Source organism: Crocodylus siamensis, chromosome 4 (assembly GCF_052110815.1).
Source record: "Crocodylus siamensis isolate JL-2025a chromosome 4, ASM5211081v1, whole genome shotgun sequence".
Lineage (NCBI taxonomy): Eukaryota > Metazoa > Chordata > Crocodylia > Crocodylidae > Crocodylus > Crocodylus siamensis.
Window position 1 is genome coordinate 107,219,147 of NC_143398.1, and position 25,223 is coordinate 107,244,369.

At 47.5% G+C, this 25,223-nt stretch overlaps 1 protein-coding gene across 2 annotated transcripts; it reads right to left on the minus strand.

Annotated features, from left to right (window-relative positions):
* Positions 1 to 896: 896 nt before the first annotated feature.
* Positions 897 to 21,047, minus strand: DENND11 (DENN domain containing 11). 2 transcript variants are annotated; one of them, XR_016441847.1, is made up of 10 exons: positions 20,806 to 21,047; positions 12,119 to 12,218; positions 11,400 to 11,558; positions 10,481 to 10,634; positions 10,008 to 10,146; positions 9,269 to 9,400; positions 8,858 to 9,008; positions 8,292 to 8,360; positions 6,826 to 7,077; positions 897 to 2,829 (listed from the first exon to the last, which is right to left on the minus strand). XR_016441847.1 is itself a non-coding variant. In XM_090043309.1 (9 exons), the coding sequence occupies exons 1-9, from the start codon at positions 21,005 to 21,007 to the stop codon at positions 6,882 to 6,884; spliced, it is 1,302 nt and encodes a 433-aa protein (XP_089899435.1). In that variant the 5' UTR covers positions 21,008 to 21,047; the 3' UTR covers positions 897 to 6,881. The 2 variants fall into 2 exon arrangements, 1 of the variants encoding a protein (XP_089899435.1); XM_090043309.1 differs by having other exon boundaries at positions 897 to 7,077.
* Positions 21,048 to 25,223: the final 4,176 nt, after the last annotated feature.

A 25,223-nucleotide genomic window follows, 5' to 3' on the forward strand; every position in this document is an offset into this window, starting at 1 on the left:
CTAAAAGAGACCTTAAGTTAACAGAACAGTGGGTGCTGTACTCCCCCACCCCCCAATAGCAGGACAACACTGCATAACCACCAACCTGCAGGCCCTCAGGCAAGAGGGCTTGTGCTTTTTGTATTGGTGGAAGGGGCTGATTTGTATTATTTTCCATTGGTCAAAAGAATGGGGGCAGTAGTGAGCATATAATTATCCAGTTTAGCACTGCCACCTCCATGGGCACATCTACATGAGACATTTATTGCGGAGTTGCCTAATTAGCTCCACTGTAAATGTCTCTACGTGCAGTGCTATTAGGATGGAGTAAACTAACTCCACTGCAAAATAGCACTTGTAAATACAAGTACTATCCTTCTGTGGAGTTTTCTTAATCTGCAGCAGTGCATGTGTAGATGCTGATGGGGATGGCTAGGGTATGAGGGTGCTTTAGCACAGGGGCTGCCTGCCACCTAGCTCCACCTTGGAGCGCACTTGTGCCCCAGCCAACCCCTCTGCAGCACACTGAGCTGCCCTGGGGCTCCCTGCCAGCCAGGGCTGCTCCAACCCAGCTCAGCGTGCTATGGTCCCAAGAACAGTCAAACATGGTGCCCAGGAATAATAAACTGCAGTGCACTATGTGCCAGAGTTTCTTGTGCATTAATAGCACATGTAGACACCCCAAGAGTAGAAAGGAATATGCAGGCTTTAGTCCCACTCAGCTTATTTAAACAGGGCTACTTCAGACCTACACTGAAACCACCAACTTGCCCCAAGCTAGGTTGAGGAAGGCAGGGTAGAGCCAGCTTTTAGGGAGGCTTTGCTCAGTCAACCTATTGAGATGTGCTAGAGCTTGCATTGTTATTTGTATTGGGAACTAATGCAGAAGAATTAGACTGAGGGGCAGAGACAACAGGGCTGTTAAAATGTGAGCTTTAATAGTAAAAACAAACAGAACAAAACCAAACCAAGTTTTAGTAAGCAAGCTTCTCTTGGCTCCATCATCAGATAGTCAGTCCTATGGGAACAACTCTGGGGTGTGAAGCTAGTGCTGTTCTTCCCACTGAGAGAAAACTGTCGCTTTAAGTAGTCAAGGCATAAATGCAGAGTGCTCCTTTGCAGCTCTGTGAGTGAGAAGACCTGGCTGCCATGGGAACTAGCTTCCAGTTCAATTATGCTAGGGTAAAGAGCACCTGCCTTCCTAGGGTCAGCAGCACAGCCTCTCCCGCTGCAGCAACAGGCGCACACAATGGATGGCTGCAGGTCAATGCTCCAGTGAGTATGGAAAAAAAAGCCAAAAATAATAAAGCCTTTTTCAACCTTGGTAAGGTAGCAGCTACCCAGTTGGTGAGAATACATGAGGCAGCATGTCAAGATGGCCCTCTGGTCTTTAGGGTACTAATTCTGAAGTGTCAAGTTCAACTCCCAAGTTCTGCCACCATTCCTGTATGACCTTAGACTTCTGAGCTTGTCTGCACTTAAAAGGAGTTGCTGACACATCTGTAGAGCTGAGCGCATGTATGCTGGTACACATGAAGCTTCCTAAATGGATTAAGCTGTGCCAAAGGATTTTTCAACATGGGGGTACAGTTCTTCCAGCTAGGGGGCAATTTTTTCATGCTCCTAAGAACATGTCATTATGCTGGGAAAAACTGAATGCAGGCAAACCCAAGTGAGTCCAGGCCTCTGCTCTTCCCTCTCACTCCATGTGAACTGTGATAACAGCACTGCTCTACCTCACAGGAGTGTTTTGAGGACACATACATTCAAGCTAGGAAGGTGCTTAGTTACTGCAGTGACAGGACCCATCTACCTATGATAGATAAGCAGCACCGTTCTTTTGTTTGTTTCTGGTAGGAGAGAAGTGTGCATGTTGTTTTCAGAGTGTAAACTCTTTAAGACAGCTCTGTGGAATGATATTTTGGCTCCACTGAAGCATCCCATTGCCTTCAGTGCAATAAGGATTTCACCTGCTATTATTAAAATGTACATGGCTTATTATAAGATGGGACCTATAATATAGGAAAGCATCGCATGTCCTCAGAGGGACCAACATAATACACAGTGTATTTTAATGTTTCCAGCTGGATGGCAGGTTCTGGTCAACAGAGCCCGCAATCCAGATTCTACTGTTGTAGAGCCAGGGCATCACCCTAAAACGACGCATCAGTACATTCCAGTCCATCTCACAAAACACAGCTGCATTATCCCTTCCTGCTGTCACGAGACCATTGGCTGCAAAAGGACAATGAGCTACCAGAATCTCTAAAGCAACAGCAAGTGTGGGAGAGGTGGGGTTAGTGTGCACAGTTTGAATCAGACAGCTGCAACTGGTGGAGTACTATTGACCTGCTGTTTTACAAACCACATCTGCCCTGGTAGAGCAAATAGCAGCAAACTGTAAGAGATGAAGAGGGCCTCTATTCCAGTGTCATCTCAGTCCAGTCTTGGCCATATGAATTATTCTTGATCCAAAAAAATAGAGGAAGCACCATCTAGCCCTGTAAAGAGGGCTACTTGAAATGCAAGAAACAATAGAGCGGTGTACAACAAGAGCAATGCAACAACCAGGAGTCTGTTCCCTTTCCCAGCTCTTTACTGGCGGAGTGTAAGGGCTTTGCAGAACACACTGGACTGATCTGTTTGAAGTAGACTGTAGAACGTTGTTTCCTTTTTAAAGGAAGTAAAAGTCTTCTGCTCTTACACTCTTGTGAATACTGCTCTGCCCCTTCCAAACATTGGCAAAAGGAAAAGAGGTGTTTCTTCCAGTAATAACCACTCCATTCCAGTAGGCTCAGAAAGCAGCTCCTTCACCATGGTCCAGAAGAGGGAGTGGTACTCTCAGCTGGTCTTGGAGACAAAGGCAGAGACCAGTAGTTCAGTAAAAATGCTTCTTTACCTGATATTTGTGCTAAAGCTCATGACAGGTAGACACAGACAGGTGACACCGATTAGCTAGGGCAGTTTTCCTAGGCTTACCTACAATTGCCAATAAGTCAGTGGAAAATGTTTACTGGTTTAAGCAAGTTTGGAGTAGATCGTAATCTACCAGAGTTGGTTTAATACTAAGAAAGTCCTATTCTTCATGTAAGTCTTGAAAAATTTAATTATGTTCCACTCCCTCGCTGCAAGGGTGAAGCCTGCATTGTAGCTGTGAGTGGGAGGGAAAATAATGAGAAACCAGTTCTCACGTACACGTTCAGAGCCAACAATAAATTTAGGAAGCTGCTGTTATTTAGCAGTAAAAGCCATTGCTCTCTCCTCTGAGCTCAGCCATGAATAGATGCTGCTAAAGCCGGGGGATCAGAGAGTGTGATTGTTTAGAGACATTACAACACTGAGGGAGAGGGCACTGCATTAAATGGCTCCAGGTATTGCAACCTCTCTGCAGTGAGGGAGTAATATTACATCTACTGTACAATTGCATCATAGCCATCATCACATTAAAACTTAAAAGGCACTGCTTTAAAGGCAAAGTATTTCAGATGAAAGAGGGAGAAGATTCTTCACGATATCCTGTTTTATCAATCAAAACAGTCAAACTGATCAGCTTACTGTTCCCCCTTCCTTTCCCTCCAGCAGTGTTCCTTTAGCTGCAGTGATTTGACAAATTGACAGAACAGGAAGAGGAGGTATTAGCTGCATTCTCCAGGGTAGACTTTATGCTCAGGAGAGAAGTTAGTCCTGTTGCCTTTTACATACAAAAGGAACATATGCTACAGTGCGATGTATCTAAGGTCAGAAGCCAGAACAAGCCTGCTAAGCAGATCAAGCTATCACATGCCCTAGTGTTGGTAAAAGCAACAACAGCTCTACAAAGAAGCTATACGTATGCTTCACAGGGAGGCAAAAGTAGGCAAGTCACAGCACAGCTTGACAGTGGGTAGCAATCTCCTCCTACCCCCTTGCCCCCACAGTTAATAGAGACAGTAGGGCACAACAAAGAGCCTCTCTTCTTACATGCTGCAGTGGCCGCCTTTTAAGAGAAGAAAGTCAAATTACAAAGGCAGCAGTGGCTGTACTTGTCCAGCTGGGATGGAACAGCAGCAGACTTACATTTATCATCCACTTGTTCCAACACCCACACTTCTCTCGGTATCTTGGAAGTCTAATGGCCCCACTAATAGCTGCTGAAAAGTGGAGGTTATGGGAGGCAAGTAAATAGATATGAAATCATCATTTCAGCAGGCTCTTCTCAGGCTGTTTTAGCAGTGCTGTCTGATAGAACCAACATCCAGACAGCTCATGAACACACACTGCCCTGCTACTGCCCAGCAACTTGTTAGAAAGACTCAGATTGCGGAGGGCAGTAAAAATCCCTAAGATACAAATTAAAGACCTGCTCCTGCTCAAGTTAACAGTAGAACCAAACTGGGGACAGGAGCAGAGAGCCCTTAACAGCTGGCCAGAGCAAGAGACTCAAGTGAAATAGCAGGAGAAAGAAATGAGATTTCAATTGTGTTATCCAGAAATGAGTTACAAGTCCAACTTGTTTCTGTGATATCTCCTAGCAGAAGTGCCTCCACGAGGCATACAGTCTGGATAGACATAAAATTATGAAATGCATGGGTCAGTTCTACATCAAAGGTCAACTCAGGACAGAACCACCCTCTAAAAAAAAAAAAAAAAAAAAAGAGAAAAGAAAAAAGAACTCTTTAATTACATCCAGCTCAGTTCCAGTTTCTCTTTTCAGTCTTTTTTTCTCAAATCTAGCCTTGTAAAGATTAATGCTATACAGATGCAGGGAACAGGGATAGTACAAGTGTTCTCCTATAAGAGAATATTCAAAGCCTTGCAAAGCCTTGGGAAAAGCAGACAAAAGACTCTACCAAGGGGGAGCACACTGCACAGAGGATATAAAGTGCTATTTATACTTGTGAAACGCAACCCAGTTAGTACCGCGAGGACTTGTCTTACATATGCTGGGTCATTTCTCCTTTTCCTCAAACCTAATTCCTAATCTATCTGGCATGAAGAAAAAAGGGAAAGCAACTTCTGAGTCCCAAACAGAAGCAGACATCTGCTTGAGACAGCCCTGACAGGAAGGTGGGATGTGCCCATCTCTCACTTCCAAAAGTCCCAAGGGTCAAACCAATGCTGAAACTGGTAAAGGGAGTGCAGAAATCAGTCAAAAAGAAGAAAAAAGGTGGGACAAAATGTAGGGAGTTCAGGCCCAACTTTGGCCCACAGTTAGGAGGAATGGAATGAAGTGTCTACTCCATTCGCCACCCATTAGGTAACTTTTCCACAGTAGTTGTGCAGCCAGCCCACCTGACTACAGCTTGCAAGATAGTCCAGCTGCTGATGTCTGTCATAGGAAAAAAAAAAGGCCCCAGCCCCATGACTGCCATGGCCCTAGTTTAAGCAAGGTAGATGAGTGCATTGCATACCTGGCTTCACGTACACAGGTAAACTGACTTAAGTCAGTGGCTCAGCTTGCATGCCAGCAGGTTTAGGACCTACAAGAATGTGTGCTGCAAAGCAGCAAGTTACACCTTTAGCTCAGAGTGAAACACATTCAAGTCTGGCAAATGGAGGGCAGTCATCCTATCCTGCTCAGGAGCCAGCCTTTCATGAGGGGCCATATGGTCCCACACAAACTATCCAGCCCTTTTCTGTAATCTAAGAGCTGCAATCCTTGTGCACAGGAGGTAGAGGGCAGGAAGATTTGGTTCCTAGTCTCCCACATATACATCTCTCCCTCAGGCATGTGAACCAGAAGAGGACTCAAAGCTGCCAGAGAACAACAGAATCAGCCTCGCACCACAGCTGAAACCCAGTACACAGCATATTGACAGACAAGTACACCTTCTTGCTATATGTGGACAGCTGCCCTACAAAGAACCCACTTACTGAATGTTCAAGCAGAGGGATGAGTGACAAGACAGGGCAAGCACAAGCTGAAGCAAACCATGGCACAAGGAGAGGGAGCTGGTCTAAGCAGCAGAACACCCTCCCCGCCCCCCCAAGAGATTCTGCATTCATCTGTTAGGGTGAAGGACTGACTACCCTAGTCAGAGGCAAGCTTCCCTCAAACAAGCCAGCCCTGCCCTGCAGAGCATAAGTGCCAGGTGCCTTTGTGAATATTGGTCACTATTCAGGGCTGGCAGGAGACTGTCCAGTTTGAAACTTTTAACCAAAACAGGATCCATGCAACTAACACAAAGGAGTTAAAGTAAATCTTTAGGCAAAGACACTGTCCCTTCCCTGCAGCCATATGGGAAGGGTCAGCTCCAGATTACTCCACCTCTTTATGTCCAGCACTTGAATCCCTGCCCCCTTTTGCCAGCCCAGGTTCTGAGATGATCACCTGATCCTGTAGCATAGCTATACTCTTAACCACTTACATTTGCCACAGCTGGCGAGGCTCGTTTTAGCCTAACTCAGCTGCTGAAACAGCCAGGTGATAGGGGGTAAGAAGCGTAATTCTGCATGATTAATTGATCCGTCCCCAATGAGAAGCACAGTGGGACAGAAGATTGAAGACACTGGGCCACCAGATCCTGTGCTATGACTGTGGGATACTCCCCTGGAGGGGGTATTCTCCACAGACAAATCCTGAAGGCTCAAATATGCATCATTTCACATTGGTCCCCACAAGAGAAAGTGCTTTCCTGAAATGTCCAGCCCTCAGATGTCCACACTGGCAACTGTGAGGGTTGGTGAAGAGGCCACTGGTCCTCTAGATACCAGGAAAAACCAAACCAAACCTTGAGCAGTCACTTCTGGCAAAAGGAAAATAAAATCACATTTTGTTTAAAATTATAAATACTTCCTTGTATAAAGTTATTAAATAAAAGAAGATCCTTCCAGTGGCTCTGTGGTGAGTTCCAGTGATGCTCTTACACAATGTCCTGTAGTCTTTAAAAAGCCATCTCTGCTCCGTCTCTGCCACCCTCAGTCTAAGTACAGCAGGGGTTATCGATGACTAGCATCACATCAATGCCATACACTTCTAGCAGGTCCATCAGGAAGCTCCGGTCCCCCTGGGGGTCTAGACCCATGCCCCGGGCATGGTCAGCAGTCAAGGTCTTGTCCTGGCTGGCTGACACCTCCATCAGTGTCTGAAATATCCGATTGTTCTGCTCCATGAAAAATCTGCAGGATACAGTCAATGGAGAAAACAGCACAGGATTGAAGAAATCACAAGAGTAAGGCTTTCTGTAGCCCCCAGGGCTTGGAGAACTGTATTTAACTCACAAAACTCAATCCCCAACTTCCTGTGTAACAACAAAACATTGCAGGGCTGGAGATGTACCTACCACAATGGGAAACAGCACTGAACGTTTTAGTCAAGAGCATTGACTTATTCTAGGCATTTCCTCCCTGAATAAAAGCAGCAGTATCTGTTAACACCCCTTTAGGGTGACCCAGAGGGAACAGCCAGGGAAACTGGCTGAAGAACTGAGCCACTACACTGACCCCAGTGAGTCCTCCATTTTCTGTTCCTAAGCCTCCAGTTTCTAGCTATTACTTATCTTCCATACCAACCACTGAACAGAGCAGGAGATGAATGACCTGGCAAGCACCTCCATGCAGAGACAGTGCATCTGCCATATCCCTGCCATGTATCCTCTTCATGCCTTGGTCTAATTTTCAGAGATTCCAGTGGTAAGGTTCCCGCTATTCTGCACGGGGCTGCTTGCCGGGCAATGCACCTCGCTCAGGAAACCACAATTTTCCCTTACACAATTGATCTTTTCACATCACAGAGTGGAAGCAAGAACATCATGTGGTAAAGGACTCCAGGAGCCAGGGGCTTGCCTCAGTAGTTCTGCAGTTTCCTCACACACTTCCACCCAGATACAGTTCCTCCATCTCCTAGACCACATAAGCATTACTTAATTTGCTTCAGCTTCACTGAACCACAAACAATATTATGCCCCAACCAGGGATCAGAGTGCTACTCCCTGCAGACAGCATGCTGTCATCCTGACCATGCAGACAGCCTCCAAGCAGTGGCCAGGTACTCTACGCTGAAAAGCACCCAAGAAATTTTAAGAAAAGGTACCATTTTCCATTTCCAGCCTGTGTTTTAAGAACTTCATCCCCTCCAAGCACCTACAGAAGCTTAAGCCAAACTAAGGGTGTTGCACTCAGCCTCCAGAAATAGAAGTGATGAGAAGGAGAGTGACCAATTTGGTTTTCAGGTCCAAGGAGGGGTATACAGGGCAGTTACAGTGAAATGCCCAGGCACTTCTTACTAGCCAGGGCAATAATTAAACTGACATCTACTTTTACCTCACTACTATTTCTGCATGGTCAGTGTGAAACCATACTTTAAAAGAATCCACAAAGTCACAGCAACTCACAAGATGAAGAGGTCCTCTTCACAGGAGCTGCAGTCCTCATCCACCTCCTGAGAATATAGCAACATCTGCCTGGGAGAAGGGAAGGTTACACATACAGCAACAGCAGGAGTGATTATGATAGAAAATCCCTTGTCCACTTACTAGAGGTAACACTGCGAAACCCAGTGCCTTTGTCCCCAGTAGTGAGAAGGCAGCATTGTCTACTGGTGAGACAGCACTGGACTGGGAGGAAGGACATGCAAGTTCTGTTCCCAATACTGCCACTATTGTGTTGCACAGCTCTGGGCAAGTCACTTCCCCTTCTTGGTGCCTGTGCAGACTGACAGGGAGCGACTCTTACTGCTTACTTGTACAGTGCCCAATGCAATGGGTTGGAGGCTCTAAGCCCAGTGTTGCACGATCAACAACCCTCACCATGTTGGTGAGAGGGGGACTTAGAGGTGAACCAAAATAAGAAAGCAAGAAGTTTGGCAAATGGACAAGGCAACATGAAGAGTACTGTGTTGATCCCCTCCCTACAGCACACTGCTCCTCCCTCGCAACCTGTGAGCAGGTCCTCCCATTACCTCTGGTCGTTGAGCCGTCGGTATTTCTCCTTATCAGCACTGTTAATCTTCAGCAGTGGTTGCAGGTGCTCGCGGTGCGTCTTCACATTTTGGTTATCCACATAGACATCATAGAGATCGCGCTTCTCTTCAAAGATCTTTTCTGTTGTACCTGCCAAGACCGAAGGAAGAGAAGATTCTTGTGCCAGTGTATCATTTTCCCTGCAGGAGGGTGTCCTTGTTTAATTGTCTGATGAGACCAGAACACAAGATGACCACTTCCTTGAACATTAAGAACCCTTCCCTTCGTATTGCACACAGTTTCACTTCGCTATGTGCAAGTTCCTTCAGCTTAAAAATTTAAGAAAGTCCTCTCTTGACGTGCCAGAAATTGCCGCTTGTCTTGGGGAATGAAAGATTTCATATACTTACAGGCCACGTATGACATTTCTGTCTCCAACATTTCTATGTCCGCCACATTCACGTAGAAGAAAGGTTTGGACTCTGGAACAGTTCCCCCAATACCAGGCAGGGAGACGTTGGCAAGACAACAACAGCAGTACACTGCAGGCAAGAAAAAGGGATAATGAGATGTCAGTGTCCCCTCTTGCTATGGTTCACCATGCCCATTTTTCTCACTGATCCCTAAAGATTTCTCTTTTGGCAAGAATTATTACCCTAACGGTATCTGATGGACACTGAAGTATCTCCAGAGTCATGGAACTCTCCCATCCAGGCAGAACCAAACATAACATCCTCCTCCAGGGTGGATGGTCACTGATGCTCCCACTGAATAACAGGTTCTCATGCTCAAACCCACTCTGACAAAGTCCTACAGGACTGTTTAGGCCTCACCTCTCTCTGTAACTGACTTTGATAATGAAATGAAGGTCTGGCAACAGAGTTTGGTGCTGCCACCTGGAAACGGTTTGGGTTCACAACTTTGGGCTATAAAGGTTGGAAAAAAGCATTCTCAGCTACCCCAGAAATAAAGAAGATTCAGCTGGTGCTGGTCTATGAGTAGCTTTGATGGTTTGGGGGAACTGCATAGTATCAGTCCCCTGCCCCCTCCAGCAGGGAGGCTTTTTACATCATGTTTAGAGATGTAAGAGTTACCATTCTTGAGACCCATGGGGGCAGAGGCAGGGGATTTCTGGCCACAGAACTATACCTCGATAGCAGACAACTCCCACTGGTGGTGGTGAGAATATCAAAATGCGCTTGCGAAGCAGGGCAAACTTCCAGAGGATGAGGATCTGCTCGCCAAAGAACTTAATGAACTGAGACATACAGCCAGCTGGGTGCGTGATCTGAGAGTAGGGAGAGAGAACAGCTCAGAGACAACAGGAGTGGTCAGCAAGATGCTAAACACTGATGGAAAACATGGTGGCTACAGGCAGATACATGTAGCCTGTCACCACCCACCACACCAGATGCACAAAACTTCTGGGAGAAAATCAGCACATCGCAAACAGTGCAGAGCTGCTGTCTGTCATATCTGGCCTGATGCAACTCAGGGCTCAGCCCATGGTGGAAGGCAGACCTCCATTAGGCTGCCCAGGAGAGAGTGCTGTTAACCTCCAATTAGCCACATGCACACCAGTCAGGAGCATGTTTGTGCAAGACAGTTGGCACTCTCCTCACCTTCATCTCTGGGTACATGTATCTGTGGATGGATGGCAGCCAGTGGACAGGTTGCTGAGAAGTGAGGTTGCCCTTGCCAGCAGAGAGAATCCCCTTCTTGTCATCATAAAACGCTTCTAGGTGGGAGTAGTGTCCTGGCATCTCTAACTGGTGTCTGGAAACAGAGTGAAAAAGGTTTATGATATCCATAGATTCCACATCCAGCACCCCTGTTCCCAGCTTTGCCTTCTAAGCAATGAATCATCCCCAAGTGCCATTGCTGCACAAGCTTGGGTGTCACAGATCTTGGCACTGCTATCCCTCAAGAACTCTGCCTGTCAGTGCAGCCAAAGACTGAGGACAGGGTGAAGTAAATTACTCACTGACTCTAGATATTAGATATGGTAGGACTGATCCTGGTTTAAAACCAGTTCAAAGGAGGCAGTGTTTTCCTGCAGGTCCTCCTTGATTAGATCCATCACACAGTACTGCAGTGTAGAAACAACAGAGTCAGTTGTCAAGGGCGAGATCAAAATCCTACTCTTGGCTGTAAGGATCTTTCAAGAACTTTTAGTAGTGTTGTTTTAAAGGTGGTAGTGTGTGTGTGTTGGGAGGGGAGGGGAATCAATTATTTTGTTCCCATAGTTGTTCAAGGCTAACAATGCTGTAGCAAACAGGAAAAATATAAAGTGTTAGACCATGAATCATTCTGTATTACCAGCTCAGTTTCCTTCCTCCATCACTATCCCATACTACAACACCCAATCTTTACCTTTCCCATGAAGAGATGATAATCTGGCAATATAGCAAATATCAATATCCTTATTACACTTTAAGAGGCAATTACCTTCTGAATGACACCTGGCAGTATCCATCCATGCAGGTGCCAAGACAGCCAACCCCATCTGCCAATCCCAAATCCCACACAGTACTTACTTACCGGACCTGATTCTCCAGAAAGTGCATGTATCTATAAAGCAGGGTATATGATGGAGAAAGAATCCCCACAGACTTCATGCGGGCACCACGCTCTAGCTCGCTCTCCACAGGCATGTTTGCAAAGCAGGCCAGGCCAAAGCAAAGCCCCTTCCGGAAATAACTGGGGACAAACATTTAACAAAAAAATCAATGGAAATGGAGTGGAAGAGAAGAGAAGCACAGATATGGCAAGGGATACACAAGCAGAATCTCAGAAGGGCCAAAGAAACTTTAAAATGGGGAGGGGGGCATAGAAGATGCTGTTCTCCACCCCCTCAGCCTCATCAGATGCTCCAGGTAATAGCAGAAGTGGAAGGTACTGATGTACACAGGCATTTGGCATTTTAATTATGGCCTCAAAATGGACTGGGAGCAAGGTCTCCATGATGTGCTGGCAGCCCCAGCAACCTTTGCTCACACTGAGCACCAAGGACAGCCAGCTCAGCGATTGTAACATTTCAGAATTTTTCAGAAGAGAGATTAGCATGCACAGGAGAACAGATGCAGGCTTCTGATGTTATGAATACAAACTGCTTCAACTCCAAGAACCTTAATTTGATAACAAGGTAATCTGGAGTTTATGTTTATGGGCACCGTTCATTTTTAATGCTTTGGACTAAGGAAGGAGAGTGTGAGTACTAAAGGGGATGGGAGGGAGTAGTGTAACCCACATGTACTCACATAAAATCTGACTGGATTCTGTGGGACCCACTTGCCATGGATTTGAACTCTACACCTTCCAGGTCAACATCCTGGGGCAAACACCATTCCACCATGTTACCTGTGGAGCAAGAAGGGCAAAAACCTTAGTCTCAGTGGGAATGGAGCCCCATACCTTACTGGAGATGAAGCAGCAGCTTTTAAACTGCAGTCAGTTTTTACCACTTGGGTGCGAATCACTGGTGCACAGGAAACAGTATATTAAACAGTACATTCTGAAAGGCAAGTTTTTGGCACAGCAAGATGGTTCTCTCCAAATCCTTAAACAGACCTAAACACAACGATACTCCATGTAACACCTACAAAAGACATCTACTATGCTGCAACATCCAGATCTTGTGTGGGCTTCAGAGTTATTTCAGAACCTATACAACACCTTGGGTAACACTGCCACTTCACATATTATCAAGAAACATTCTCTGCAGGTATTTAGGTAACGCCATGCTCATGTCTATGCTTCCCCAACAATACTGAAGGGGAAAAAAGGTTACATCTCTCTTCAGCACCAAGACATTCTGCTCAAATCTGATCTGCAATTCAATATATTGTCCCTTTTAAAAGAGATGTGCTTCTTCCCCAGCCCCAGTAGCACGAGTACAAAAGATGGAAAAACAAAACAGTCAGTATCTGATAATAAGTCCAACTTGCCACCGTGAGTAAGCCTCAGTTTTCAGAAGGATCAGAATCCTACAAGGAGGCAAATTTCTAAGGAGAATAAGAAGATCCTCCCTCCTTTTACCAGCCCACAAAGATTTGAAAGGGGGCAAACCAGAACTCGATATGCATATTTGTAGCAGAAATGAAAGTATTATATCTAATATGGAGCCTACATGCACATTCAAAGGATGAACTAAAACTCTAGTCATGCTTATTGGGGAAGAGCACAACTGGTTACCAAAAAACCCAAACCCCATATATACAATACACGCGCATTACACACACAGCAATCCTGCAGGACAATGGCTAGCAACCTTCATCCCTTTGAGTGTTTCACCTGTGCTTAAATCCATTAATTCCTCTTTGGCAAAGCCTCTGAACAAACTGACTGGTGGTATTTTATATATTTATTTTAACTACAGCTTTCCATCTTTTTCCCTTATCCAAGGCCTAGAACATGTAGTCTTCAGTCTCCCAACTATTAGGCTGCAAATATTTGCCACCCTTCACAAGAACGCTAAGTTTCCCACTCACATACAAGGTATGGGTGTGGAGACTCCATTATACTCCTAAGTTTTTGGAAGCCCATCATCTTCCTCAAGTTACATGTGGAAGGACTCGTCAGACAGAAGTCTTTAAGCCAACATCCAAATCAACACAACTTCCACAGAATACCACAGTGGAATAGAGCCTGGATTATAGCAACAGTGCCATAATCACTTCAACAAGTACAAGAGGGGTACATTTATTGAAAGATTAAATAAATGACTGGCTGCCTGTAACCTATCCAACCCCAACCAAAAGGAGGTTAACTACTGCTCAAGGAAAAGATGCCTGGGAAGCCTGATTCTGGAACACGCAAGACTAAAGAATCATCATTTCATGGTAAATTATGGTCTGTGCATAAAGAACAAATTATAACCAGGCAAATCTATCCTAAACTCTTTCAAAGGGGAGCAGATCAATCACACATTGTTTTAGGCCTCACCTATACACTATAACTGTGTTGGTTAGGGAAGCAATTCATTACTGAAATAATAGCACAGCTTATTCACCTTCCTATTCAGGAGTAAAGTATTCAGGCATAACAGTGTCCACACAACAGGAGCAGTCTAGTTCCAGCAGCAGGATTTGTACACTGAGCCGAGGCCAACTTGGCCACAGTTTGGTTTTTCAGTTGTTTGTTTTTAGAAATCGGTACTTTAATGTAGGCCCCTACATTAAGTGGGCCAATTCTCAAAACTTGCTGAGAGCCCAGCAGCTGGCATGAAGGTCAGGAGAAGCAGAGACCACTCTGCACACACCCCCAAACACTTCTTTCTGTACCCAACTTCCGTTTCTTAAAAATCTTGGCTCTTGTTTGTATTTTACACAGTTGTTAGGGGAGCCCATGAATGTGGGTCTATGTAATCATTATATTTAGGTACCCACCTCAGTAGCCTAGTTTTCTCCTTGAGTTATATATATTTATCAGGGTTTTGTGTTTGGTAAGAGAAGCACATACAGCAAACTGATTTCACAGTGGAGTACTAGAGCTAGCCAATCTTGTCAACAGTGTTGTTGCACAAGTAGTCCAGTGTCACTGCAAGTCTACACAAGGAAGAGGAAGAGCTAACTCACTAAAAAGGACCTTCCTGCAGACTTTGGTGAACTTGAATACATAGGAGTAGTGCCTAGAAACAGACATGCACATGAAACCACAGGGCCTTCCTCTGAATTGTCTCTGCCCGTAAGTGGCAAGCCTGGTGAAGCTCATGACATCCTGCTAGCCTATGTTTTTTTTCCCGTGGGCTGTGTTTACAGTTAGTCACATACAGCTATTCATGATTTTTTTTTTTTAAAGTAAAGCACAAGATCTTTCCTTGAGAGAGTATGAGAAAGTAAACTAAAGCTTCCTGTATTCCCTCCCTCCACCACAAGTTCCTCTTTTAAATTTGTACTGTGATGAACCTGCTATTAATCACCATCTAGAATTAATAGAAATATGCTGCCATTCCATGCATCCATTCAGCAGAAGCATCAATTAGTTAAGCTTAAAAGCTATAGCAGGGTATAGAAGTAGTCTTGTATTTCAAATGTGTATTACAAAGCCATGCCTGGGATGATCTAGTTGGGAATGGTCCTGCTTTGAGCAGGGGGCTGGAATAGATGACCTCCTGAGGTCCCTTCCACCCTTAATTTTCTATGAGTCTATGTGGGAATAAGCACAGGCTAAATGATATGCCCAGGTCCACACCACCTGTTGGTGGCAGATTAACTAGAAACAAAAACCTTTTCTGTTCTTTCACCACAGCCAGCTACCATGCATGCACATGATTATACAAAGTACTTACCTCATCTTGTGGGATGTTGCATTAAAAGCCAATCGTAACAATTCAGACAGCCAAAGAGTGCAAGTCTGTCACACCACTTTTACCCTGCAAGCATCCTGGCAACGTGGCAGTTATGGAGCAAGCATGGAGATAAAAATCAGTAAGAGGAGATGCTAGAGCAAACAAAGGAGTGACTTCACACAGGCCCGAGTGCAGCTGCTGGCCTACTGGGAGAAAGGGGGAAGGGAAAAGCTTCTAAGGAGACGGGCATGAAGCAGCCCTCATACAAGGGGGGATACCCCAAGAGGCACCCAGACATCTTCAAAGCACAAGAGAGGCTATGAGATGGGCAAGTTTGCTGGGGCCTCAGAGAGCTCCTGTAAGTCATTCCCCAGCATCAGCAACTTCTGAGTAGATAGCAGTCAAGAATATTTCTCCCCCTTTATATGTTACAGTGGAGCCATCATCTAGTAACTGAATCAAAGTGGTCATGGGGTCTATGTCACACTGACATCTGAATATTCAGACAGTACAACTTCGAGCTTTGTGTCCTCCCACAGCATTGACGGCACAAGAGTGTGATGCTGCGCTATGGCGCAAGGCGGCAAAACTGAGCAAAGTTTCACTGGAATGGGAAAATTCAAAGTCACACAGAACAGAAAAACTGCTTCATCTCCATCAGCATAATGCATGCTGCATCCTAATGGTTAAAGAGAGTTTGATTTTGCACTGGTGTCATTTCATTTATAGGCATATTCCTGTAATAGGCTCCAGATAGGCCCATGGTGTGTTAACAGAGAGGCAGCAAAAGAATCAGGGCCTTAGCACACTACAGCCCTATGAGTAATGAGAAGGTAGCATGGGTCTTGCTCTCATTTCAATTTCCTGATCACCTTTAAATAGGCTTTATTATTCTACATTTTCACCTCCCCAACCAGACCATGCCGCCTCCTGTTTCTTTTTGTTTGCTTTCTGCAAAATAAATAAAATTTCAAGACGAATACATCCCAGTCTGCTGACAGCTACGTCACACACTTGGTGTTCCCACAGCTGCCAAGGAGCATTTCTTTCTCTCAGCAGGGCCACAACACTCCAGGATTATCCAGTGTTGTCTGTGTAAGGATGCACCTATGTGAGGCAATTCTGCAGGCTTTTTAAGCTGCCCTGCAGCTGCACCAGTGCTACCAAAGGGTGAGCTCTCACACAGGCAGCACAGGCATTTGTAACACTGGTCTAATGTTTCTGGCTGATTATGGCAGTAAGGAAGAGACCATAAAAAGATATGAAGACAGCAGAGTGGGCAATGTTATTAGCATCCTATTCTCTCTCACCTGAACTGTCAGTCATCTTATGCATGAGCGTGGGAGGTGACTTTTTTTTTTGACAGCTATGACAGAGTCGTGATTTAACTCTCAAGTCCCATGGATCTAATCAAAAAGACCCTCAGTATGGTCAGACAGATAATCAGACCATGTGAATTGCTAACTCTCCCCATCTGTTTTTCCAAATACTGCCAGCAAACAAACAGCTACCAGGGACCAACCACCTCATCACCACTGCAACAGAGCAACCAGCTTTGTACCCATCACTTCAGGACCAGATAGGTCCAGTAAGAACCTGTCTTCAAAACTGCAGGACTTCGCTACTCCTTACATTCCTTGTTAGCCTGTCAGGACTCATCTGCAGGAGCACATGGAACAAAGGTCAAGACAAAAAATGCTACAAAAAGCTTTTGATGACACAAGCTCAGTTTATTCCTCCGGCTGCTCCCAACTCAAAGATCAGTCACTGAGATCCAAGCAGACCTGTGGGGTCACTAAGAATCATACTAGTCCAGTTGTGTGGCAGCTTTACATACACAATAAGAAATTCTATAAACAACAGAGAAAAGAAAAGTACTGTTGTTACCTGGGTCTCTTCTTGGGTAAGCAGTGAATCCAGCTCATCTGTGCCCTCTAGCAGAACTGCCCTCATTACGACCTTTGAAGAACAAAACCTAGCCCTCACCTCAAAACCTGCCATTATTCGCATAGTACCAAAAAAAAAAGAAAACATTTACCAAAGAAACTTCTGCATGGAGTGCTGGGTCTTGGCAATAAAACCATGACAGACTTTATATGCACTTTAAAAGCTACTTGATGGCTCAACTTCAGGCACGTAAGCTTGACTCCCAAAACTCAGAGCACAAGTTAGGGCAACCTGGTGTTAGCTCATCTATCCAGGCACAGTCCTTTTGGAGAGCAAGCACATTCAAGATGCTGAGATGAAGTGCCAGAGAACAAACACTTTGCTAGACACATCCTACTTGATGGTATGAAAGACTTGGATGACAGATGAAAGAAGAATTTAAGAAACCATTAGTTGACACAATCACTCTCTGCCCACTACCAGAAATACTACCATTTACTTCTGAACAAGACAACTGAGAAGTGAAACTACAGTTCTCCTTATATACCATCAGCAACCTGGATCATGTCTCATGTTAGGACACAGAGCAGAGGCAGTGCTCATCACACAAGTGAATAATCACCTCTTGGCCATAGCCTGAGGCCAAACCACTATACTAATGTTACTGGTCCACACTCTTTGGTATGGTCAGGTATGGCACTTTATAGCTAGAGATCATATTGCTCTACTCAACATACAGCCATGCCATGACACGACATGGAGGAGTCAGTCTTTTAGGTACATATCCTCTTCCTTGTTCTGTTCAACGTTAGCAGTAAATGACTATGGGAGCCCAGATATGTCATGCAGACTACAGCACCCTACAATGAACATCCAGCTCCAGCTGTGCACCACGTTCAGGAACTGCCATCCTCCTGCTTTCCCAGGACCTGCCAGAATCCAGGAACTGGTTCGAACTAGATCCTCCAAAACCTCAGCTGATGCCTGTACTTAGATCTTCATTTCTATAGCATCACCTCCTCTACAGTTGTCTAATCCCAAATCACCAGGATAGTCTGCTGCTGTTGGGCCACCTGGTTTTCAAATTCCAGGTGGATCTGAATTAAATTCACCAACCTCCACACTGGTTTTCAATTCCAGTGAAAACACATTTTTCATCCCTTTCTCAGGGAAGATGACCCAGAGCACATTATCCTTCTGGCAATTCAAACATCCATGACCTCCAAGCTTAATTACTGTAAGTCTGCCTACCCAAGTATGAAGCAGTCTCTATGTTCAGTAACTGCATGACTGACAGAATCACAACCTAGTGCTCCACTTTTTCTCTTTCACTCCCTGTAGAGTTAATTCCAGGTCAGACTGAAGGATGCAGTCTTCACCTTCGCAGACCTTAACTGGTTTGGTCCCAGTCACTCAAGGGAACGCAGAGCCCTTAAATGATCTGGACCTTCCATGGAAGTTTTGCCCTCAGGTACCAGCCTCAAGAGTAAAACTCATGTGCAGGAGATAGAATAACCTACTCCCAGAAGGTCAGGATGCTCTTCAGGTTTCAGTATCTTCAGAGCAAAGTGCAAAGATTACTCATTTTTTGCCCCTCTGCCATAGCCCACCTTTGCCCACACATACAAATTCACTGCCAAGTAGAGAGAAAAGATAAGCACCTCTTTGTAGTCCATACACCTAAAAGGGGGTAGATATAGAAGTAGTTCTGCATGCATAAATGTACAGAGTAAGCTATCTGACATTTCACCAACCCAGCAAGAAGCTAGTATCAGACAAAAGCAGAACTAGAACTACAATGGAAAGCTAGGAAAATAAGGTTTTCTAATGTGTTACATACATCACTATTTTTTTTTTAACTTTGGTTGATAGAACCAAAATAACAACAAGACTAGGTGGCTCAGAAAGACCCAAGTGTGTGGTGAGAGGCAGCTGAGAAATAACATTTTCACCACCCTTGGGAGCAGTTCATCCATCTCTAGAGCACTGCACACATGGATCACAAAGTCCCCTTTGCAGACAGAACTCGAAACAGGTGCAAAACCAAACCATATTTTCCAAGGCTACAGCTGTTGGGAATAGATGGCACAAGTTAATGCTCTATGTGCTCCATAAGCGAGGCTATTTACCTTTTTCCACAGTGACACTTTCACCAACAGATTTAGTTTTCTTGTTATTTTTTTTTTGCAGACATGTATGAAAATGATTTTCCCCTTCAAAAGCTTTACGTAGGTATTAACGGTCAAACCTGACCCTCTCCCTCTACTTAAATAAGTCCTTGTGAATACTGTTTAAGTTGAAATACTTAAGTACAGCACTCACTTGTAGATAAAGCCAGCAGCAAAGGCAAACATTTCTGGTGTGCTATTTCCCATTACTGAATATTTCTGTACAACCTAAAAGTAGTTCAGCTTCCAGAAAAACACTCCCCCCGCCTTTTTTTTTTTTTTTTTTTTTTAAGTGTTTGAACTGCCAAGAAGGCAATAAGAGTCTGGGAAGAACTGAGCGTGCCCTAGACAGAATCAATTTTACACAACACTCTTGTTTGAGGAACTGAAAAAGCCCCTATTATAAACTACAACAGGGGCCCTGTGCACAAAGGAAACACTGCTTAGGTCACTCGTATGAGAAAGCCAGCTCCTACTTCTCTGACAGATTACCTCCTGGTGCCAAACCCTGTTTTCTGTGTCACCTTTTCTTAACATGCTCTTTTCTCCTGGTTGCTTATTCCTATGTGCCAACACCTCTTACATACGTGCACCTCCCCCCAGGCTGGCAGAGTCCGAGACGAGGGAGGAACCACAGCTCTTGAGCTCTCATCTGAGTTTTGCCACTGACTTGCCATGTGCCCATTGGACAAACCTTTTAACCTCTCCTCTCTCACCTGTCATTCCTTCCCTACTTCACAGGAAGGTGAAGAGGCTTAATTTTTCAATGAGTGTAAACAACAGGCCTCTGAGATTCCTGAGGCAAGAGATGTAGTTAGCCAGGTTAGTCTGAAGTCACGTAGCAGGCACTGTAGACTTGCACCGGATTGACTCAAAGTGGGTAGGTATATAAAAAACAGAGAGAGATTTGCAGCTTATAGACTCAAACTGAGTAACTACGAAGAAAACAGGCGGAGACTTCTACCTTGTAGACCAGCAGCTCCCAAACTCTGACAGATGCTCACCACCAATTTCAAATGATACAACCTTACTTACCGCCAGCCAATTTTTAGCATGTAAAGTAGTTATAAGTCTGTTAACATGTACCACTGATACGCTGTCTGCATACCACGGGTGGTACCTGTACCACAGACTGGGAACTGCTGCTGTAGGAAACGGGGAGACTCAAAGTGGGTGGCTATACAGAAGGCAAGGGGAGACCTGCACCTGACAGGCTCACGGCAAACCTGTCTGGGTAGAGAGGCGGGCCAGGTGTCTGCAGCGCCGGGGCGGGGCGGCCACACCACTCCCTGCGGGCACCGCCTGCCATGGGTGCCCCTTGCCCGCTTCTCCAGCTCCTTGCTGTCTACTTCGCCCCTGCACGGCGCACACCTCCCCCTCCGACTCCACGCCAAGCGTGGCAGCACCTTTGGCCTCCCAGGTAGCGCCGCGGCCCCTCACACCCCGGCCCGGCCCGGCCCCGCGCGCACGGGCCCATCCCCATCCCGCCGTGCCCAGGAGGGCGGGATGGGGTCTCCTGGCCCCAAGCCCGCTCCAAGCAGGGCCGGCCCGACCCCGCACGCAGCTCAGCCCCGGGCTCCCCCTGCCCCTGGCAGCCTCTCACCGCTGCGGGGGTCGAAGGTGACCACGAAGACCGCCACAATCTGGTCCTCCTCCGCCTCCCGCGCCGCCGCCGGGCCGCCCCACGGGGCCGGGCTCCAGCCGCCGCCGCCGCCACCACCCTGCGCCTCCGGGCCGGGTTCGGGCAGGGACACGCTGGGGCCCTCGGCCCAGAACAGCAACGGCGCCGCGTCCGGCTCCACCATGTCCCCGGCAGCCCACTGCACCGCCCGCCCGCCGCCCGGGGGGCGGGGCCCTGCTCGCGTGGGGGCGGTCGACGCGGAAGGGGGCGTGGCTACGCCAGAGGGCGGCTGGGCGAGGGGACGGCAGTTCTATGAGGGCGGGGCTACACGGCAGGGGCGGGACGGGGTGAGGGTGTCACCGAGGGGTGGGGATTCACTTGGGGCCCGTGCAGGTGCCGCCCACCCCTGTCCCGCGGCCGCCTGCCCCTCAGGGCGGGGGGTGACAGCCCCAGGGGCCCTGCGGAGGCGCGCACCCCCTGGCAATCCCGCACCTGCGTGTCCTGCCAGCTGCGCGGAGCTGCCGGAGTGCGGGGGCGCGAGGTGTCAGGCGGCTCAAGCGAGGTGTTCTCAGTAGTCGGCGGCCAAGGTGGATAAAGACATGCGCCAGCAACAGAAACCCAGGCCCCCAATCTAAAGTCGCCACATGCCACCCTGCGGGCCTCGTTACGCCTCGGGCTGTGAGCCACGGCCGGCCGGGCGTTAGGGATGGCTCAAGTTTGCAGCAGTGGCGCTTCAGGTCAGCAGAGGCCTGGAGGGCTGAAAGCTAAGAGACACCCTCATCCTGGTGTGTTCCTGCTCCAGGGCTCCCCACTTGCCCCTCCGTGCCCTCGCTTACTTGTAGCTCTCCAGCTCTCTGTCCCAGCATTGCAGACAGGGAAGAGTTAACCTGCCTGCCCTGCTGCCACTGCTGGGCTGCTGCTGTTTTTGGAACTGAGTCCTGCCAAGAGCAGCAGTGACAGTGGGGCAGGCAGGTTAACTCTTCCAAGTCTGCTCCCTGGGACAGGCAGCCATAAATAAGCGGGGGGGGGGGGGCAGTGAGTGGGGATCTGGGGTGGTGGGGAGGGCGGCAGGGGCTACAGTGGGCCTGATCCAGGCCAGATGGGGATGGGGGGAGGGGGAGGGGTGGGTGGTGTTTACACTGTGTTGTTAAGAGTGACCACGTGTTAGTGTAACACAAGTAACACAGATCATAGAGAGCTCGAGTGGCATAGAGAACTCACCCTCCTGCTGGCTGACACCAGCCCCGACATAGTGGGGATTACAGAAACGTGGTGGGACGAAACGCATGATTGGGTGGTGAATGCCAAGGGCTATAGGCTGTACAGGAGGGACAGGATAGGAAAGAGAGGTGGGGGCGTGGCGCTCTATATTAAGGAGGAATACACATCCTCATCAATTAGCAAGGAGTCAGGGGAGGGGCACTCTGAAGTGCTTTGGGTTAGAGTACAAGGCAGTGGAGGGGAAAGGGACTTAACGGTGGGAGTCTGCTACAGACCTCCCAACCAGGGAGAAGAGCTTGACCGGGAATTCTTGGGTCAGCTCACAGAGGTAGTGAAGTCTAAGGATGTGGTAGTCATGGGGGACCTGAACTTCCCGGACATCTGCTGGGAAGAGCAATCAGCCAGGTCTGACCGCTCACATAGGTTCTTGGCCAGAGTGCAGGACCTCCATCTAACCCAGGAGGTGCACAGCCCCACCAGGGGGGATGCCTTGTTGGACCTAGTGCTGGGTAATGTGGGGCCCTTGCAGTACACCATGGGAAACTTGGTCGTCACACCAGACGGCAAAGCTAACATGTTTAACGATTTCTTTGCCTCCGTCTTCCTAAGTAGGGACCAGAACAGCCACCTCCCTGCTGGGCCCCCCTCGGGCCCCGGGGGAGGCACACCTGGGCCAGGGGTTAGCGAGGATTTAGTTAGGGAGCTTCTGGAGGGGTTGGACATATTCAAGTCAGCCGGTCCGGACGATCTCCACCCTAGAGTTCTAAAGGAACTGGCCGAGGTCATTGCAAGTCCCCGGCACAACTTTATGAGCACTCGTGGTGCTCTGGTGAGGTACCGGAGGACTGGAAGAGGGCCAACGTGGTCCCCATCTTCAAAAAGGGCAGGAAGGAGGACCCGGGAAACTATAGGCCGGTTAGTCTTACCTCGATCCTAGGCAAGCTGTTCGAGAAAATTATGCTGGCACACATCCAGGAGGGGCCAGCAGGGGACTGCATGCTTAGGGGCAACCAACACGGGTTCATCAGTGGCAGGTCCTGTCAGACCGACCTGGTGGCCTTTTACGATCAGATCACCAGATCGTTAGACACAGGGGTAGCAGTGGATATAATCTTCCTGGACTTCCGGAAGGCTTTTGATACTCTCTCACCCCGTTCTCATTAAGAAACTGGGGGGCTGTGGTGTAGACACCCACACAGTCAAATGGGTCGCCAACTGGCTGGAGGGCCGCACCCAGAGGGTGGTGGTGGATGGGTCCTTCTCAACCTGGAAGGACGTGGGCAGTGGGGCTCCGCAGGGCTCAGTCCTCGGGCCCGCACTGTTCAACATCTTCATCAGTGATTTGGATGAGGGGTTAAAAAGCACCCCGTTCAAATTTGCTGATGACACTAAGATGTGGGGGGATGTGGGCACATTGGAAGGATGCAACAGGCTACAATCAGACCTAGACAGGTTACAAGGATGGGTGGACAAGAATAGGATGGGCTTCAACACAGACAAGTGCAAGGTGATGCACCTCGGGAGGAACAACCGGCACCATACCTACAGGTTGGGGAACTCCCCTCTTGTCAGCACAGAGGCGGAAGGGGATCTGGGGGTCATCACTGACTCCAAGATGAACATGGGCCGGCAGTGTGGAGAGGCAGTCAGGAAGGCCAACCGCACCTTGGCATGCATCCACAAATGCATCTCGAGCAGGTCCAAGGAGGTGATCCTCCCCCTCTGTGCGGCACTGGTCAGGCCGCAGCTGGAGTACTGCGTCCAGTTCTGGGCGCCACACTTCAAGAGGGATGTCGACAGCATGGAGAGGGTCCAGAGGAGAGCCACTCGTATGATCAGGCGACAGCAGGACAGGCCCTATAAGCGGAGGCTGCGGGACCTGAACCTGTTCAGCCTCCAAAAGAGAAGGCTGAGCGGGGATCTTGTGGCCTGTTATAAACTAGTCAGGGGGGATCAGCAGGCATTGGGGAAGTCACTGTTTCCCCGAGCACCTCCAGGAGTGACCAGGAATAACGGTCACAAGCTGGCAGAGGGTAGGTTTAATTTAGGTATCAGGAGGCGCTACTTCACGGTCAGGGCGGCTAGGGTCTGGAACCAGCTTCCAAGAGAAGTGGTGCAGGCCCCTACCCTGGGTGTGTTTAAGAGGAGGTTAGATGAACATCTTGCTGGGGTCATTTGACCCCAGTATTCTTTGCTGCCATGGCAGGGGGTCGGACTAGATGATCTGCTCAGGTCCCTTCCGACCCTAGAAACTATGAAACTACTATAATTTTGAGCTGCACAATAATGGCTTAAAACCAGTTTCAGGTGCTGGTATGCAGACTATCCAGGGATTAAATCATTAAGAGCTCCAGGAGCTGCCCAAAATGACAATGTAACACAGCCCTGAGCTTGCCACTGTATTGCCAGAGTGAATTTAGGCCCTAATCTAAAAGTAGCCACTGACAAAGAGCCTCCTATAAGTCAGGCCTTTGTGAATTCAGTGGCAGAACTAGGGCCTAAATCTGTAATTCCCAGGGTGTTGCCACTTACGTTTGTCTCTGTTACTTTCCCCAGCAGCAAATGCTGCTGCTACTCCATACATGTTGACGGTGGTAACTAATAAAAAAAGGTAACCAGATTAGATGCAATTTGATATTTTTAGCTGGAGTAGTAGACAGGGATCTGCAGTTTCTGCATTTTTTCTGTCCCACTGCTAATGATTCCTTTTAGAAATTTGGAATAGTGAATGAGTCAGCTTGTGCAGCAATATATGTATCCTTGTATCTTTCCATAGAAGAACCTGGAGGGCCTGGTGGCTGCCCTTGAATCCAAATTAGAGTTCCCAATTGAAAAAAAATCTTTTCAGAAGAAATGCTACTGTCTAGCAACCTGCAGAGTTGTGCTAATTAAGCATGTTGTGCTGGAACAGCCCAAGGAAACTGAGCAGAGGCAATAACTGCACACGGGTAGGAAATGAGCCTAGTACCTGCTCAGGGTCAGTGCCCTAAAGTGCTCAGTGATACCCATCATGAATAGGTGGCATGGAAGCTGCAAGCCAGCAATTGGGGTGAACCAGAGCTGATGATCTGAATGCTGCTACGGAGAGAGAAAATATTTCCAAAGAACAGAATCAGCATAAGACAGAAACAAAGAACGACAAATGCATCCAAAGGCAGCCAAGTTTAATGTAATTACCG

Coding starts and splice junctions, on each gene's coding strand:
- DENND11 (XM_090043309.1), bottom strand. CDS start 21,007: ATGGTGGAGCCGGACGCGGCGCCGTTGCTGTTCTGGGCCGAGGGCCCC. Junction 10,635..11,399: donor TTTCTGGAGAATCAGGTCCG/GTAAGTAAGTAC, acceptor CTCTGTTTCCAG/ACACCAGTTAGAGATGCCAG. Junction 9,401..10,007: donor GGGAGTTGTCTGCTATCGAG/GTATAGTTCTGT, acceptor TCTTGCCTGCAG/TGTACTGCTGTTGTTGTCTT.